General features: G+C 35.3%; 1 protein-coding gene across 2 annotated transcripts in view; it reads left to right on the top strand.

Moving 5' to 3' along the window:
* The window catches only part of ITGA4 (integrin subunit alpha 4), an 80861-nt gene extending 66051 nt beyond the window's left edge, over positions 1 to 14810 (top strand). Inside the window, exons 19-28 of one of the 2 annotated variants that reach the window (XM_037740047.1) lie at positions 333 to 449; positions 1075 to 1154; positions 1544 to 1633; positions 3327 to 3417; positions 5710 to 5817; positions 6689 to 6814; positions 7818 to 7937; positions 12003 to 12101; positions 12546 to 12665; positions 13125 to 14810. In XM_037740047.1, the coding sequence (XP_037595975.1) occupies positions 333 to 449; positions 1075 to 1154; positions 1544 to 1633; positions 3327 to 3417; positions 5710 to 5817; positions 6689 to 6814; positions 7818 to 7937; positions 12003 to 12101; positions 12546 to 12665; positions 13125 to 13223 (1050 nt within the window). In that variant the 3' untranslated portion in view covers positions 13224 to 14810. The remainder of the gene's footprint in view (positions 1 to 332; positions 450 to 1074; positions 1155 to 1543; positions 1634 to 3326; positions 3418 to 5709; positions 5818 to 6688; positions 6815 to 7817; positions 7938 to 12002; positions 12102 to 12545; positions 12666 to 13124) is intronic. The other variant, XM_017532747.2, reaches the window with a different exon arrangement.
* Positions 14811 to 15584: the final 774 nt, after the last annotated feature.

The following is a 15584-nucleotide window of genomic DNA, read 5'->3' on the forward strand; positions in this document are numbered from 1 at the left end:
AGACAGAAGAGGGCCATTAAAATATGAACCTAATAGATTCCTCACCTCATGATTCTTCAAGGAATTTAGACCTTGGATTAAATAGGGAATATACCAAGATGAATAAAACAAGTCCAGAAATTTTTCTGTGGAGAATCTGTTTGAATACTACGGTATACCTGTCTGCATATACAAACACATTTATGTATCATTTATTTATATTTCTATTAATCTCCAACATAAATAGAAAATAGTTTCCCTAGGAAAACAAATACTTCTGGGATGTTATTCTTTTCAATAATCATCCTTAAACATATGTTACAAACTTTTTATTTCCTTCCTGTCCAAGCCAGTTGTTTCATTTTTCCCATCAGGAAGAGAAACAAATAAACTGTGAAGTCACAGATAACTCTGGCATGGTACAACTTGACTGCACTATTGGCTATATATATGTAGATCATCTCTCAAGGGTAAGTGTTTCACATTTTTGGCTTTTGTTCACTATCATGAATATTTTTTATACTTCCCTATCTTTATGTTGCATATAAAATATTATATATATTTTAGCTTAAAGGAGGTAGCTGAGTGATGAAATAAAACTGGTTCTTGAAATCTCTGAGCTTTGTGTTTATAATTTTGGCAATGTTCACTGTTTTAAAGGGGGGGGGGCTGTGCATGTGTCAATCAGAATTCTCCCCCTACACACCCTTTCCCAACACCCCCCACCCCCACCCCCACCCCAGGTGGTCCTGTCTGCCAGGCATGTTACCTTTGCTATACAAAAAGGTGTTTTTGGCAAGAGTCTTTGCTCAAGTTGTGAAAGCATTTCCAATTTTGTCAGTCTGGACTTGCCTGCATTCACATTCGGAGAAGGCTTTGTCTCTGAATGTTACTTGTGGAAATGCATGTACTCTAAAATTACCTCAAACCCAGCAACTTCCCTAAATCTTACTGCCAGTTGAGAAGTAGCCAATGCCTCTAGAATAGGTTCAATTCTACATTCCATAGAACAAAAACTTTTAAGAAAAAAATTTCAGATGATAAAAAATGTACTTAAGATTTTTTTAATGGACTTTCCTGTTCTGTGTTTTACAGATAGATATTAGCTTTCTCCTGGATGTGAGCTCACTCAGCAGAGCAGACGAGGACCTCAGTATCACAGTGCATGCTACCTGGTATAATTTATCGTTTAAAAAAAAAAGTACTAGAAGAAATGTACCCCCATATTTTGGGGAGAAAATTAGGAAAACCATGAAACTGTGTTCCATTAATTGTAAGAGAAGACTTCTCTTGCATGGTCTATTTTTTAAAAAACCAAACAACCACAACAAGCTCCTCTATCTAGCATTAGAAGCAAATGATAACAGTTTAAATGCTGAAAGAAATTTTCTGCCAACCTTGTCCTAAAATTTTTTGACTGCCACATCTGCTTTTATCCCCACTCCCCAACGAGCATTTAAACAAACCTCTGAGTATATTAGGTATAGAGGGTATGTAATTAGTTCCCTCTAAAGATGGTTTTTCTGCTTGGTGAATTCTAACAGCGTGTTTTCTATTTGTGTAGTGAAAATGAAGGGGAAGTGGACAATCTGAAGCATAACAGAGTGACTGTAGCAATACCTTTAAAATACGAGGTTACGCTCAGTGTTCATGGGTAAGTAGACAGAAAGGCCTCCTTCCAAATTTAGAGCTGATTTTCAGTTTCATTGCTTCTTAATGAAAAACCTGTATTCTAGATTTTTTAAAGAAAGGATACTATACTGTTTCTCTTAATAATTATCTTGTTGTTATGGTCCTTTGCTTAGCTGTCCATTATAATAATCCACTCTGTAATCATCACTGATACTACACCAAACTAGTGCCCAGCTGGAGGAGATTTCTTACTGGGAGAGCCCCAATAAGCTAGCAAGGCCACAGTGAGACTTCAGTTGTGCACTATGCCATACATGGACACCTAGAATTAAGCAATGTGCAGCTTGCACAATCATACTCAATGCCCATGTGAAGTCTGAATTTCAGAGAAGTGTGAACTTGCCCAAATCACTATTCTGCAGTCCCATATCTACATATGTGGCAAATAGATTGAGATGTGAGGGATCTGGCTGCAAAGTGTCTCTTGTCCTCTTTTTATAACTATGGGATCATCAAGTTCCTCAACCACAGCCCAAGTATCAGAATTCATTGCTTCCTTGTTATTTTAATGATTGAGTTGATCCCCTTCTCATTCAAGGAAATGTGTAGAGAAAGAAAGGGGCTTATGAAAATCTTCAGTAATTCCACTGGAACTTATTCATTCTGCTAGTCTTTAAAACTACATTTTTACACAATAAAATATATGAGTTACAGAACAAATAGACAGATGAGCCTTTACTGTTGCTCTAAATCTAAACCATCCCCCAGTCATTTTATCCACTTAGGTGATATACAGCCATGTAAATGTAAATTGTCAGTGTCTGAAGCTGATGGAATTGAGTGTCAACTTTGTGAGATAATGCCAACAGGAGGAGGGAAAAAAAGCCATTCACAGGAGAATAAGACCTAGAGAATCACGAGTAAACAAATAAAAGTTCATTGCATGTTTTCTGGATATTCAGCTTTTATCTTGCCACTCCTCCTGGCTTATGAGTGCCTTCCTGTTTTTCTGTTACTCACATCTCATTATTTTGAACAAGTGATGTTCACCTATTGAACTGCTAAATCTATGCTATTTAAATTTGATTTCTTTCCTGTTGCATGGGTTTCTAATTTGGGATTACCTAATATTAGCTGCCAAATGTGAGCACCTTATGGAGTGGAGGTCTCCATAGAAACATGTTTCTTAAAGTTTATTGCAGATAAAAATGTCGAATCACAGGCCTAAGGAATGACAGTCTTGTATTCTAACAAAAAATCTATCATACTTAACAGTGTTAGACTTGTTCCCCAGACTTGGGGTTCTTTATAAGCAGCCAGCAGGGATCATGAGATGGAAAGAAATGACTTCAAAATGGGTAGCATAAATTGAGGTATAAGAGCCCTAGGAAAAAGCCAATAATTTATCCCACATTTGCCAAATTTAAATGAATCACTTAAGGGCTGAAAGAGAAGGAATGGTCAGTAGAATGAACAACGTGTAGTGTTATGAAAGGCAAGAAAAGAATATTAGTGAGGACAGATATTGTCACCCAGGTCAGAGCACATGGCCTTCTAATTTAATTTCTTTTTAAATATAATCTATATATGGCCATAAAACCAAAAGTATTTCATGGTGCCTTGTAAATATGATATAATCCCATCTATAGAAAAAGACTCTTTATAACACGTCATTGAATAAGACAGTTAATTACATTTGAATTTGTTTCCACCAGGTTTGTAAACCCAACTTCATTTGTGTATGGATCAAATGATGAAAATGAGCCGGAAACGTGCATGGTGGAGAAAATGAACTTAACTTTCCATGTAAGAAAAGCTAATTGTGTGGATATTTGTAAAAACCTAAAAGGATGTCACTGATGCATTTCCCCAAGGGACACTGTACACTATAATGTCCCTCAGCCCCTGTAGACTATGGCTGGCTGGAGTGGGGCTGCAGCAGGGACATTTCCTGCCTCTCAGACCCCCACTGCTTTCCTTCTACTTATCTTGTCACTGGTATTCAAGCCCATATCCCCTTACAGGACAAGTGAGAAAGGCATGCAGTAACAGAGATAATGCTTGAAACAGGCAAAGTTATGGGATGAGCTGAATTTGCTAGAGATGTATACAGATAACAGGACAAGCCAATGGAAGGCATCTTTGAGTGCAAATCAGTGAAATTTCTTCTTGGTTCAAACCTTATAAAAGCCTTAACACTACAAAGTAAAGCAGGCTTTCACCGCCCATCTCCATTTAAGGTCACGTAGGTCAGCCTTTCAAGCCATAAGTTTATGACCTGTGATAAGTGCTTTATCAATTATTAAATAACTTTTAAAGCAGAGGGTACTATCATTATTCAGAAGTATTAGGAGACTGATGTAAACCTAAGTTTTTAAAAACATTTTTGGAGAAATGCCAGATGTAGGTGACAGGGGGATGAAGGCAGCAAACCACATTGCCATGTGTGTATCTATGCAACAATCCTGCATGATCCGCACATATACCCCAGAACCTAAAGTATAATAAAAACAATTTTAATGTCAAACTGATATTTTTGTGGTATCAAAGATGTTGATTAGTAAATAATTTCAAAAATATATATTCTTTGAACCAAAAGCACTGTCCAAGCATTCTTATAGAATAATCTATAGATGTGAATGAATTTTGGATTAGGTGTAATATTTTGTAAGACAATGCTTTCCAAAATGTGTATTAGAATTACTTGGGCTACATATCCAAAATGCAAATTCCTGGGCCTTGCCCCAAATCTGTGGAAAAAGGATGACCTTGAAATCCTATTGATTCTATGTATATAACCCAGTTTTTGTTCACTAGTTAATACTAATTTTGAAAACTTTTAGTCCTCTACTTTTAAGTCCCAAGAAATGCCCTTTAAAACCCAATGGGAGTTTGTGCTTTGGTAAACTAAAACAGAAACCAAACTGGGCTCTAGAATGTTTATTAATTTATAATTAATAGTTAAGTATTTTCTACTAAATTTATATTGCAGTGACTGGGACTGGAGAAACTTGCAGTATACAGGATTTCTGTGTCTAGCCAACTATGTAGATTTGTTCTTAGAGGTCTAATTGCTGTTAGGCAAACAGAGATGATTGTAATTTAGATATTTAGTGGCATCGAGAAGACCTTGTCCGTAGTACTGGGCACTGCTAGGTATCTGTTGCTGACATTTCCTTCTGCAGCTGCCCTGTGCTTTTATGGATTAGCATTTACCACCTGTTCCCAATTTAGAGACATTTACTTTCTTCACTATGTCACATGCATTCAAAAAATGACTGCAGGTCTGCCAAGTCTTTTTTAATCGAGGTATTCAGATGCATCTCTTTCTGACTTACTGTGTTGGTTTTATAGTTAAGCCGCCAGTTCAGTAGGCTATATTTTGGCCCCATTTCCTTTTTTAGGAATCTTCGATCCCCAGATTTATCATCCTCATGCATTTTTTGAACAGTATTGTTAAAAACCTGTCGTGCTTTCTCAAAACCCAACAACCTACTCTTTCCTAATTTTCTGAATGTGGTTCCTGAATACAAATACATTTTTATTCACTTTTTCCTGCTGATTATCCTCTCAGCACAGAGTGATTTTGTGATAGCATCATAGGATTTAGAATTAAATCCTGAGTTTTGGTCATAACTCCTGCCATTTTTAAACTTTTGTCTTGGGAACACTAAGAACACCTGTTAGTATTTTCCTTAGCTGGTGAATAGTAAAATATTGGCCTACCCCATGAAAACCAAATGATCATATTTTTAAAATATGTAATGTAACATACAAATGTACATATTGTTTATCTCCTAAGACTGTTTCTCCAATAAACCATCAGCCTATATATTTTTGTCTCAACAATACCAAAACTAGAAGGTTAGAAATAATGACTCATTTGAAATTATTAGCAAACTTTAAAAATTCTGACCGTTGATACCTTAAATTCTAACTGTGGATATCCTGTCTCCCTTTGTTGTGCAGCTGCCAACTGTAAACCTCCACCAGTATAAATGTTGCATGGAATATATGGGATCACCTAAAAGCTCATTGATATCTGTACTTACATTTATAAAAAAATTTAATTTGTTAAAATTTTTTCCTTATTATCAGGTTATCAACACTGGCAATAGCATGGCTCCCAATGTTAGTGTGGAAATAATGGTACCAAATTCTTTTAGCCCCCAACCTGATAAGCTGTTCAACATTTTGGATGTCCAGGTAAAAAATTTATTTCTTCCACCTAACCTTTATTATGTGTCTTAAATACTAAAATAAATGCAAACCAGTTCTTTATTCAAGTAATGATGCTGAAATGGATAACTGTTATCTTCAGTCACACTCTAAGCTATGAATTCACATGCATTTATTAAGTTATGCTTTGAATATTATACATTTCATTAGAACTACAGAATTACAGTGTGACTTTTACATTTGACTTATACAATAACAATTATGTTCTACCATCTCCATTGAATAATTATTTTAAGAGTCATTTTTGTGTGATATGGACCTGTAGAAGTAACTTGATTGGTAGAATTCTTCACAGAACTTGAAATCACTATTCAAAGATGAAGATTATAGCCTTTTTTTTTAAGGGAGCATTATTCAAACCAGTTCTTAAGAACCAATATTTTTGCACTGATGATTCCATCAACATTGTTTTGAGCTTGTCAGCTTGAATACAAGTCAACACATCTACTAAATAGGTTTGAGGTGTGATTTTTGAAAATCTTAAATTTCAGATTTAGAGAGAAGGATATGGTGTTACGCTGTTTTGCCTATAAAGACAAATAAATATTTAGTTTCATGCTAATGTTCTGATACCATTTTTCACATTTCTGTAAGGTTAAGGTCATTTTATCAGCTTAGAACCTCTATCCAACCCTCTGTAATTGGGCTGGGTTTTTGTGTTTTTGCCACAGACATTTAATCACTCCCAAATATGTCAAAAAATTCCACAATTTCAGAAGTACTTGATTATTTTAGTAAAGATAAGCTATTGGAACTTTTAAAACCATGTTGCTTTTTGCTGTTTTTTTTTCCCCCCAATGTTGAAAGATAATATTTCTCTTGCTTTCTATCTTCATAGACTACTACTGGAGAATGCCACTTTGAAAATTATCAAAGAGAATGTGCATTAGAGCAGCAACAAAGTACAATGCAGGCCTTGAAAGGCATATTCCAGTTCTTTTCCAAGACTGATAAGAGGCTATTGGTAAGTCTCAACTTTTTAGGTTGTAGCTCTTGCTTTTCGACAGAGAAGTGAGACACTTAAAATCAAGTCAATGGGTTTGAGCAGTCACTCCAATGATAAGAGAGAAGACGAGTTTAGTTAGTATTCTTGCATGAAAGGAACAAACACAATTGAAGAGTTGAGATAGACCTAGGATCTATCCCCTATATAAATATGTTGGCTGGGTGCAGTGGCTCATGCCTGTAATCCCAGCACTTTGGAAGGCCAAGGTGGGGTGATCACAAGGTCACGAGTTTGAAACCAGCCTGGCTAATATGGTGAAACCCTGTCTCTACTAAAAGTAAAAAGATCAGTCGGGTGTGGTGGCAGGTGCCTGCAATCCCAGCTACTCGGGAGGTGGAGGTTGTAGTGAGCCGAGATTGCATTGCTGCACTCCAGCCTGGGTGACAGAGCAAGACTCCATCTCAGAAAAATAAATACACACACACACACACACACACACAGGCGCACATGTTATACATTACACAGTTTCATTTTTTATCTAACAAATGCTCACTATTTGCCAACAAGACATTGTTCCAGACCCTTGGGAAACCTTCGTGGCATGAGAATTTTCATTCTTTTCATCTTAGTGACTTTATGAGAAGAAACTGGATAAGCAATCATCACCTTGAAATGACCCATGTTTACAACAAACATAGAATATGTAACTTAGGAAGACTCTGAAACTTAGGAAGACTCTGATTAGGAACCTTTTTAAAAAAAAATCTGTCCCAGAAGGTTTTTAATACAAATAAGAACATATTCTCCAGTTTAAATACTTTAATTTATAAAACAAACATTCATGTCTTGTTTAAAGATAATTTTTAAATGCCACTAAGGAAAGCAGATGTTTAATTTCATATTTATAGAAAGATAATTTTCAAAATGCTATTAGAGTATATATTAAATTCTATGTAAAATATTTTTTAAATATTTTCCAATGTCGAAAATTTTAATGTACCCCTTTAATATTCCTTTCAAGTACTGCATAAAAGCTGATCCACATTGTTTAAATTTCCTGTGTAATTTTGGGAAAATGGAAAGTGGAAAAGAAGCCAGTGTTCATATCCAGTTGGAAGGCCGGCCATCCATTTTAGAAATGGTAAGTCTAAAATACATTGACAACTTGGTTCAGTCATATAGGCGGGATACTTTGAAGGCATTCAACAAATTAAGGTTTAAATAAAATTTTGGAGTAAAACTCTAAAACTATTTCTAACACTTCATTTAGCTACACTGAATAAGTAGAATGGCTTTAGTAATTAACAGGTAATAAAGATTAAAATAGGCCAGGCACAATGGCTCACACCTGTAATCCCAGCACTTTGAGAGGAGAATCACTGGAGGGCAGGGGTTCAAGACCAGCCTGGCTAACATGGTGAAACCCTGTCCCTACCAAAAATAAAAAAAAATTAGCCAGGTGTAGTGGCCTGTGCCTATAGTTCCAGCTACTCCAGAGGTTGAGGGATGAGAATCACTTGGAGGCTGAGGCTGCAGTGAGCCAAGATCATGCCACTGCACTCCAGTCAGGGCAACAGAGTGATACTCTGTCTTGAAAAAAAAAAAAAAAAAAAGGACTAAAATAGACTATGGAAAAATTAAAATGTTTATTTTAGAAAGCATGCACAACTGCCTATGAACTTTATTAAATTCAATAAATTGACTGCCTTACATTTCATATACCTTTAAATTATTTTCAAATTGCTTCAAACTATGTTTAAAATCTAATGTGTATATATACATACATGTTTTAAGCTCTGGGATACATGTGCAGAATGTGCAGGTTTGTTACATAGGTATATATGTGCCATGGTGGTTTGCTGTGCCTATCAGTCATCTTGGTTTTAATCCCCACATGCATTAGGTATTTGTCCTAATGCTATCCCTCCCCTCACCACGCCCCCACTCCCCAACAGGTCCAGGTGTGTGATGTTCCCCTACCTGTATCCATATGTTCTCATTGTTCAACTCCCACTTAGGAATGAGAACATGCAGTGGTTTTCTGTTCCTGTGTTAGTTTGCTGAGAATGTTGGCTCCCAGCTTCATCCATGTCCCTGCAAAGGATATAAACTCATTCTTTTTTACAGACGCATAGTATTCCATGGTGTATATGTGCCACATTTTCTTTCTCAAGTCTGTTGCTGATGGGCATTTGGGCTGGTTCCAAGTCTTTGCTATTGTGAACAGTGCCGCAATAAACATACATGTGCATGTGTCTTTATAGTAGAATGATTTATAATCCTTTGGGTATATACCCAGTAATGGGATTGCTAGGTCAAATGGTTATTTCTGGTTCTAGATCCTTGAGGAATTGCCACACTGTCTTGCACAATGGTTGAACTAATGTACACTAACACCAACAGTGTAGTGTTTCTATTTCTCCACAGCCTCACCAGCATCTGTTTCCTGACTTTTTAATAATCACCATTCTAACTGGCATGAGGTAGTGTTTCATTATGGTTTTGATGTGCATTTCTCTAAGACAAGTGATGAGTGTTTTTTCATGTTTTTTGGCCACATAAATGTCTTCTTTTGAGATGTGTCTGTTCATATTCTTCACCCACTTTTTGATGTTTTTTTTCCTTGTAAATTTAAGTTCCTGTAGATTCGGGATATTAGATCTTTGTGGGATGGGTAGATTGCAAAAATGTTCTCCCAGGTTGCCTGTTCACTCTGATACTTTCTTTTGCTGTACAGAAGCCTTTTAATTATATCACATTTATCAATGTTGGCTTTTGTTGCAGTTGCTTTTGGTGTTGTAGGCATGAAGTCTTTAACCATGTCCTGAATGGTATTGCCTAGGTTTTCTTCTAGGGTTTTTATGGTTTTGGGTTTTACATTTTAGTCTTTAATTTATCTTGAGTTAATTTTTGTAGAAGGAAGGGTCCAGTTTCTGTTTTCTGCATATGGCTAGCCAGTTTTCTTAGCACCATTTATTAAATAGGTAATCCTTTCCCCACTGCTTGTTTTTGTCAGGTTTATAGAAGATCAGATGGTTGTAGATGATGTATGGTGTTATTTTTGAGGTCTCTATTCTGTTCCATTGGTCTATATATCTGTTTTGGTACTAGTATCATGCTGTTTTGGTTACGGTAGCCTTGTAGGATAGTTTGAAGTCATGTAGCGTGAGGCCTTCAGCTTTATTTTTGCTTAGGATTTTCTTGGCTATACAGGCTCTTTATTGGTTCCATATGAATTCAAAGTGTTGTGTTTTTTTTTTTTTTTAATTTTGTGAAGAAAGTCTATGGTAGCTTGATGGAATAGCATTGAATCTCTAAATTACTTTGGGCATTATGGCCATTTTCACCATGCTGATTCTTCCTATCCATGAGCATGCAATGTTATTCCATTTGTTTGTGTCCTCTGTTATTTCCTTGAGCAGTGATTTGTAGCTCTTGACGAGGTCCTTCACATCCCTTGTAAGTTGTATTCCTAGGTATTTTATTCTCTTCGTAGCAATTGTGAATGGGAATTCACTCATGATTTGACTGCTTTTCTATTGTTGGTATATAGGAATGCTTGTGATTTTTGCACATTGATTTTGTATCTTGAGACTTTGCTGAAGTTGCTTGTCAGCTTAAGGAGTTTTGGGGCTGAGACTATGGAGTTTTCTAAATATACAATCGTGTCATGTGCAAACAGACAATTTGACTTCTCTATTTGAATACACTTTCTTTCTCTTGCCTGATTGCCCTGGACCGAATGTTCAATTCTATGTTGAATAGGAGTGATAAGAGGGCATCCTCGTCTTGTGCTGGTTTTCAAAGGGAATGCTTCTAGTTTTTGCCCATTCAGTATGATGTTGGCTATGTTTGTCATAAATAGCTTATTATTTTGAGATATGTTCCATCAATACCTAGTTTATTCAGAGTTTTTAGGATGATGGGATGTTGAATTTTATTGAAGGTCTTTTATTTTAAAAATATATCTAAGAAGAAAAACTAAAGCTTTCATGAAATCATCAACAAAAACATTTCAATTTTAAAAATAATAAATATTGGACTTCTTCCTAGAAAGGAGCATGTATATTTGAGGAATAGCTTGAGATAAAACTAACATTATCTGGAGTTTTGCTTTTCAGCTTCCTCATCTGTTCAATATGAATAAATGAGATGATTTTTATAAGCACTCAGTAATAGTTTATGGCACAAAGGAGGCCAAAGGAAGTAGCAGCTGTTATGTTTAAAGTGGGATTTTTGAAATTACCAAACAATAGTTAAGATGAAGATACACTAGACAGACAAAGAAGAAATATCCATTCTAGTTTCAACTGTGCTAAAAGTGAAGTCATTAGACCATCAGGAAGTAATTTAACCTTTAGCAATTTACCTTCTCTTTCTCTCTAGGTCTAGGCTTCCCCTCAGTGGCCATAACTGGCATTTTGGACCAGATGTTGTTTTTGTCAGGGGCTATCCTGTGCATTGTAGGATATTTGTTAGCATCCTCAGCCTCTGCACACTCACCGCTGGTAGTACCACCTCTCACATTCTGACACTTGACAATTTCTTCAGACATTCCTGACTGTCCCTTAGGTGATAAAATCCTCCCTGCTGAGAACCATTGCTCTAGCTCTGTATGAAGCTTGTCGTTTATTTTCGGCTTTAAAATGTTAAATCACATTTGCACAGTAGTTTTAAAGGTCATATCCCTCTTAAAGAGTCTGAATAAAGAATATATTCTCATCTCCCTCAGCAAATGCAGACATGAAAACATCTCCTGAAGATTCTTAGAACTTGTAAGGCACACCCACAGATTTCCAAGCTCCATGGATTTGGTGTTTTAAAGTCCTTGCTTTAGATAGTAAAGTTCTGAGTTCATCCACTGATTTTATATTTGAATTCTATATATGTATTTAATGTAGAAAGAAAGAAAAAAACCCAAACAAGATAGATTCAATATGCGGTGGCAGGGTGGAGAACGTTGGTAACTAGTAACTTGCAGGGTAGCTATGTTTAACCAAAGGATTTCAATGAAATACAATATAAATTAATACCAAGACCATACTTTGGGAACCAAAGGAAGCACTGCAGTTAATTTTAAGTATTGAAGTAAATTGGGGAAGATAAATTGTGGAAACCTCTAATAGAAGGTAAAGATCCTGATAAATTATTTCTATTAATAGTCTTCATGAAATAAATCAGGCTATGGTGATCTATTATTAAACAGGATGAGACTTCAGCACTCAAGTTTGAAATAAAAGCAACAGCTTTTCCAGAGCCAAATCCAAGAGTTATTGAACTAAACAAGGATGAGAACGTTGCGCATGTAAGATTACCCTCTTAACTGCTACATTAAAATTATAGGAAAACGCATTTCAAGGGTATCTGTCTATAATTATTTGCTTTTGAGTAACTGAGTTGGGAAAGTAGAGTGTGACCAGCTCATGGAGGGCCTTCCATGCTTGATTGAGAGTTGGGATTTTCCACAACTGGCAGGAGGGAACGATACAGCAGTTCTTTGAGAGGTGAACTGGGCAGCAGTGAGTATTGGATAGATTAGAGGAAAAGTCATGGATAGAGCCCATCATACTCACTGTTTCTCCTAAACAGTTACCAGTGTTTCCTGTGGCTATATTAGAACCAGCAAGAAAATGGGGTGGGAGGTTCTAAATATTATTGGGGATTATGGCAAGGCTTTAAAGGAAACATAAGCAAGTTTTTAAACTGTCGGGGGTTTTTTGCTTTTTAAGTTTTTTCTTAATTCATATAGGTTCTACTGGAAGGACTACATCATCAAAGACCCAAACGTCATTTCACCATAGTGATTATTTCAAGTAGCTTGCTACTTGGACTTATTGTACTTTTATTGATCTCGTATGTTATGTGGAAGGTAAGCTTTTAAGAATTACCAGCGTTAAACTACTCAAACTGACATTATTTTCTCAAAGCCAGTTTCTGGCTTCCAAGTTAAATATTTCAGTATTTTAATGCTAATTTTTTATGTTGCTCAGTACTGATCTCACATTTCTCTTCGACACCAAAGTCTTTCTAGAAAAATATGCCTTCTTAATTTGTTTTGAAAGACGTTCCTTTTAAAAGACTGCAAATTACATTGAATATCAATTTTGGAAGGAATGTGGCATATATCACTGAGAATTTCTGCATTAAAAACAAATGCTTTTTTAACCCAGTATGTCCGCAACTAATTACCTGTTAAAAAACCTTTATGATGTTATAAGGGACACAATTTAAGAAATATTGGTGTTAACTGCTTAGATATTAGAAATGAGTATAGTAGATAAGAGTGTTCGTAACTATACACTAGTGATTATGTAATGCTACTTTTCAGGCCGGCTTCTTTAAAAGACAATACAAATCTATCCTACAAGAAGAAAACAGAAGAAACAGTTGGAGTTACATCAACAGTAAAAGCAATGATGATGATTAAAGATTTCTTTCAAATTGAGAGAATGGAAAACAGACTCAGGTTGTAGTTAAGAAATTTAAGACTTTACAAGAAAACATGAATTTTTCTTGGGCTTATTTTACTCATGGTCTTGTGACATACTATGTCTTCATGCAAGCGGAAAATCTTAGCAATGATTACTCTTTGAGAAAGAAGAACTGCCAAGGTAATAATAGAGCCAAAGATAATCTCTCAGCTTTTCAATGGGTAGAAAAACACTAAAGCATTCAATTTATTCAAGAAAACTAAACCCTTGAAGATATCCTGAAAGTGTATCTGAGTTGAATCATATTGGAGATGTCTTAGACGTGAAATATTTTTCCTTTCAAAGAAATACTACTTACCATATGTGGTTGCCTTGGTAAGAGGTTCATTTCAAATACATCTTTGAGACTTGTTCAAAATATGTTCTTTAAAAATATTTTGTAGAATTTTTTAAAGAGCTGTTCCCAAATTTTCTAATGAGTGGAAGTAGACCATTATCACTTTAAAGCCTTTTATTTATAATACATTTCCTATGGGCTTAGCTCTAACCATTTTTTTTTTTTAGCAGAGTATGAATATTATAGGCCTAATGGGCAATATTCAGACTGAACTTGTACACTGGTGTGAGCTTAATGAAATGACTTCTAGATAATTATTTTTTATACAGCTATGGGTTTCCCCATCTTTCTGTATATATAATGTGTGTTTATGTAAATATATATTATGCTTCCTATAACACACTTTTATCAAGCATACCCAGGAGTAAATAGTTAAGAACCATCTTCAAATGTTTTGTTATTTAAAAAAGGTACGTAAATATTCAAATTTATATGCTGAAACAAAAGATTGTGAGTGTTGCACTTTAGCTAATATACACTGATTTAAAAAATATGGAAAATTTACCTCACTAATAACTTTTTAAAAATCAAAGTGGTGCAAAGACTAAGTAGGGGGTCTATACTTTATACATGTACTGTGTAAAATATTGACTATCTCACAAATATTTGCTTGGATGTTATGGTTTGTTACTCTTTTCAAATGTAAGTGTTCCCTTGCATGGAAATGGAGAAACAAAATTCATAAATTTAGCTGAAAGATGCTGATTCAATTTGTAGACAATGAATATAAATGAGACATCAAAATTTCCATGAAATGTTAAGTGACAGCTAAAGTATTTTTATAGTTTGTTTGTATTCTATGAAGTTCTATTTTTTAAATGAAATAACTTTCTGGATTTTAAATAATTTAAATACCTTTCATTTGCAAATACAATCATTTTTGTAATATTTATTTTATGCTTATGAGCTAGATAATTGCAGAATATAATTTTATCTGTCTTCCTAAGAAAGCTGTGGCTGAATTCTGAATATCTGTTATTAGAGAGCAGTCTTTACAATTTTGGAAAAGATTTCTAGATGAAATCTCTGCAACTAGCCATCCTAATTGATAAAAGTTATGTGTTCACAGGCCTGCATGATGGTGAGGAATGTTCTAAGATTTGTGAAGGCATTTGAGTAGTGAAATGCAAGCACCAAACCTCCTGAATGTGTATACACAGGAATAAACTTTGTGACATTTATGTATTTTTGAAAACGGTCTTTGTGCAAAAGATATATTTTTATCTCTCTAAAGAATCCAGTCATTCTTTCAGGAGAATGTCTTAGGATCATAGATGAGAAATCAAGCCCCAATTCAGACCTGCCTTCTCTAGAAATTTAAATTTGGTTATTTCCTACTCAGAAATGACTATATATTATTTGAGCACATTGAAAGCAGCGTGCTATGATTGTCCAACACAGGCCCCCCGATATAAGAGAAATGCAACTAGGTATTTGGCTAAATTTTGCCCAATACAAAAAAAAATTTAAGAAGACAGGGATTTTTTTTTGGCAGGTAGTCTATATATGACTGTGATTTTGAAATTTAACTGCTCTGGATTAGGAATCAGTAAAATCAGGGCAGACAATTAATGTGCTCAAATCCTGAAAAATGAAAGTATCCAAATTATTTCATTTAAATTGATATATCATGATGTTGCCTAAGTTTTTTTGTGCATCCAATAAACATTGTAAAAACCAAAATTGGAATTGATATTTCATCTTGACTTTTAAAACCGTAGAGACTAATTGTTAGTAACATCAAAAATAGCAATTGCTATTAGGATATCTGTTTAAAGCAGGGATCTCCAACTGGCCACACAGCAAGAGGTTGGAGCAGTTGTTGAGTATTACTGCCTGAGTTCCACCTCCTGTCAGAGCAGCAGCAGCATTAGATTCTCATAGGTGTGTGAATACTATTGTGAACTGGTTTGTGAGGGATCTAGGGTGCCATATTCCTTATAGGAATCTAATGCCTGAT

The sequence above is a fragment of the Cebus imitator genome, unplaced genomic scaffold (genome assembly GCF_001604975.1).
Source record: "Cebus imitator isolate Cc_AM_T3 unplaced genomic scaffold, Cebus_imitator-1.0 Scaffold78, whole genome shotgun sequence".
NCBI classification, from domain to species: Eukaryota; Metazoa; Chordata; class Mammalia; order Primates; family Cebidae; genus Cebus; species Cebus imitator.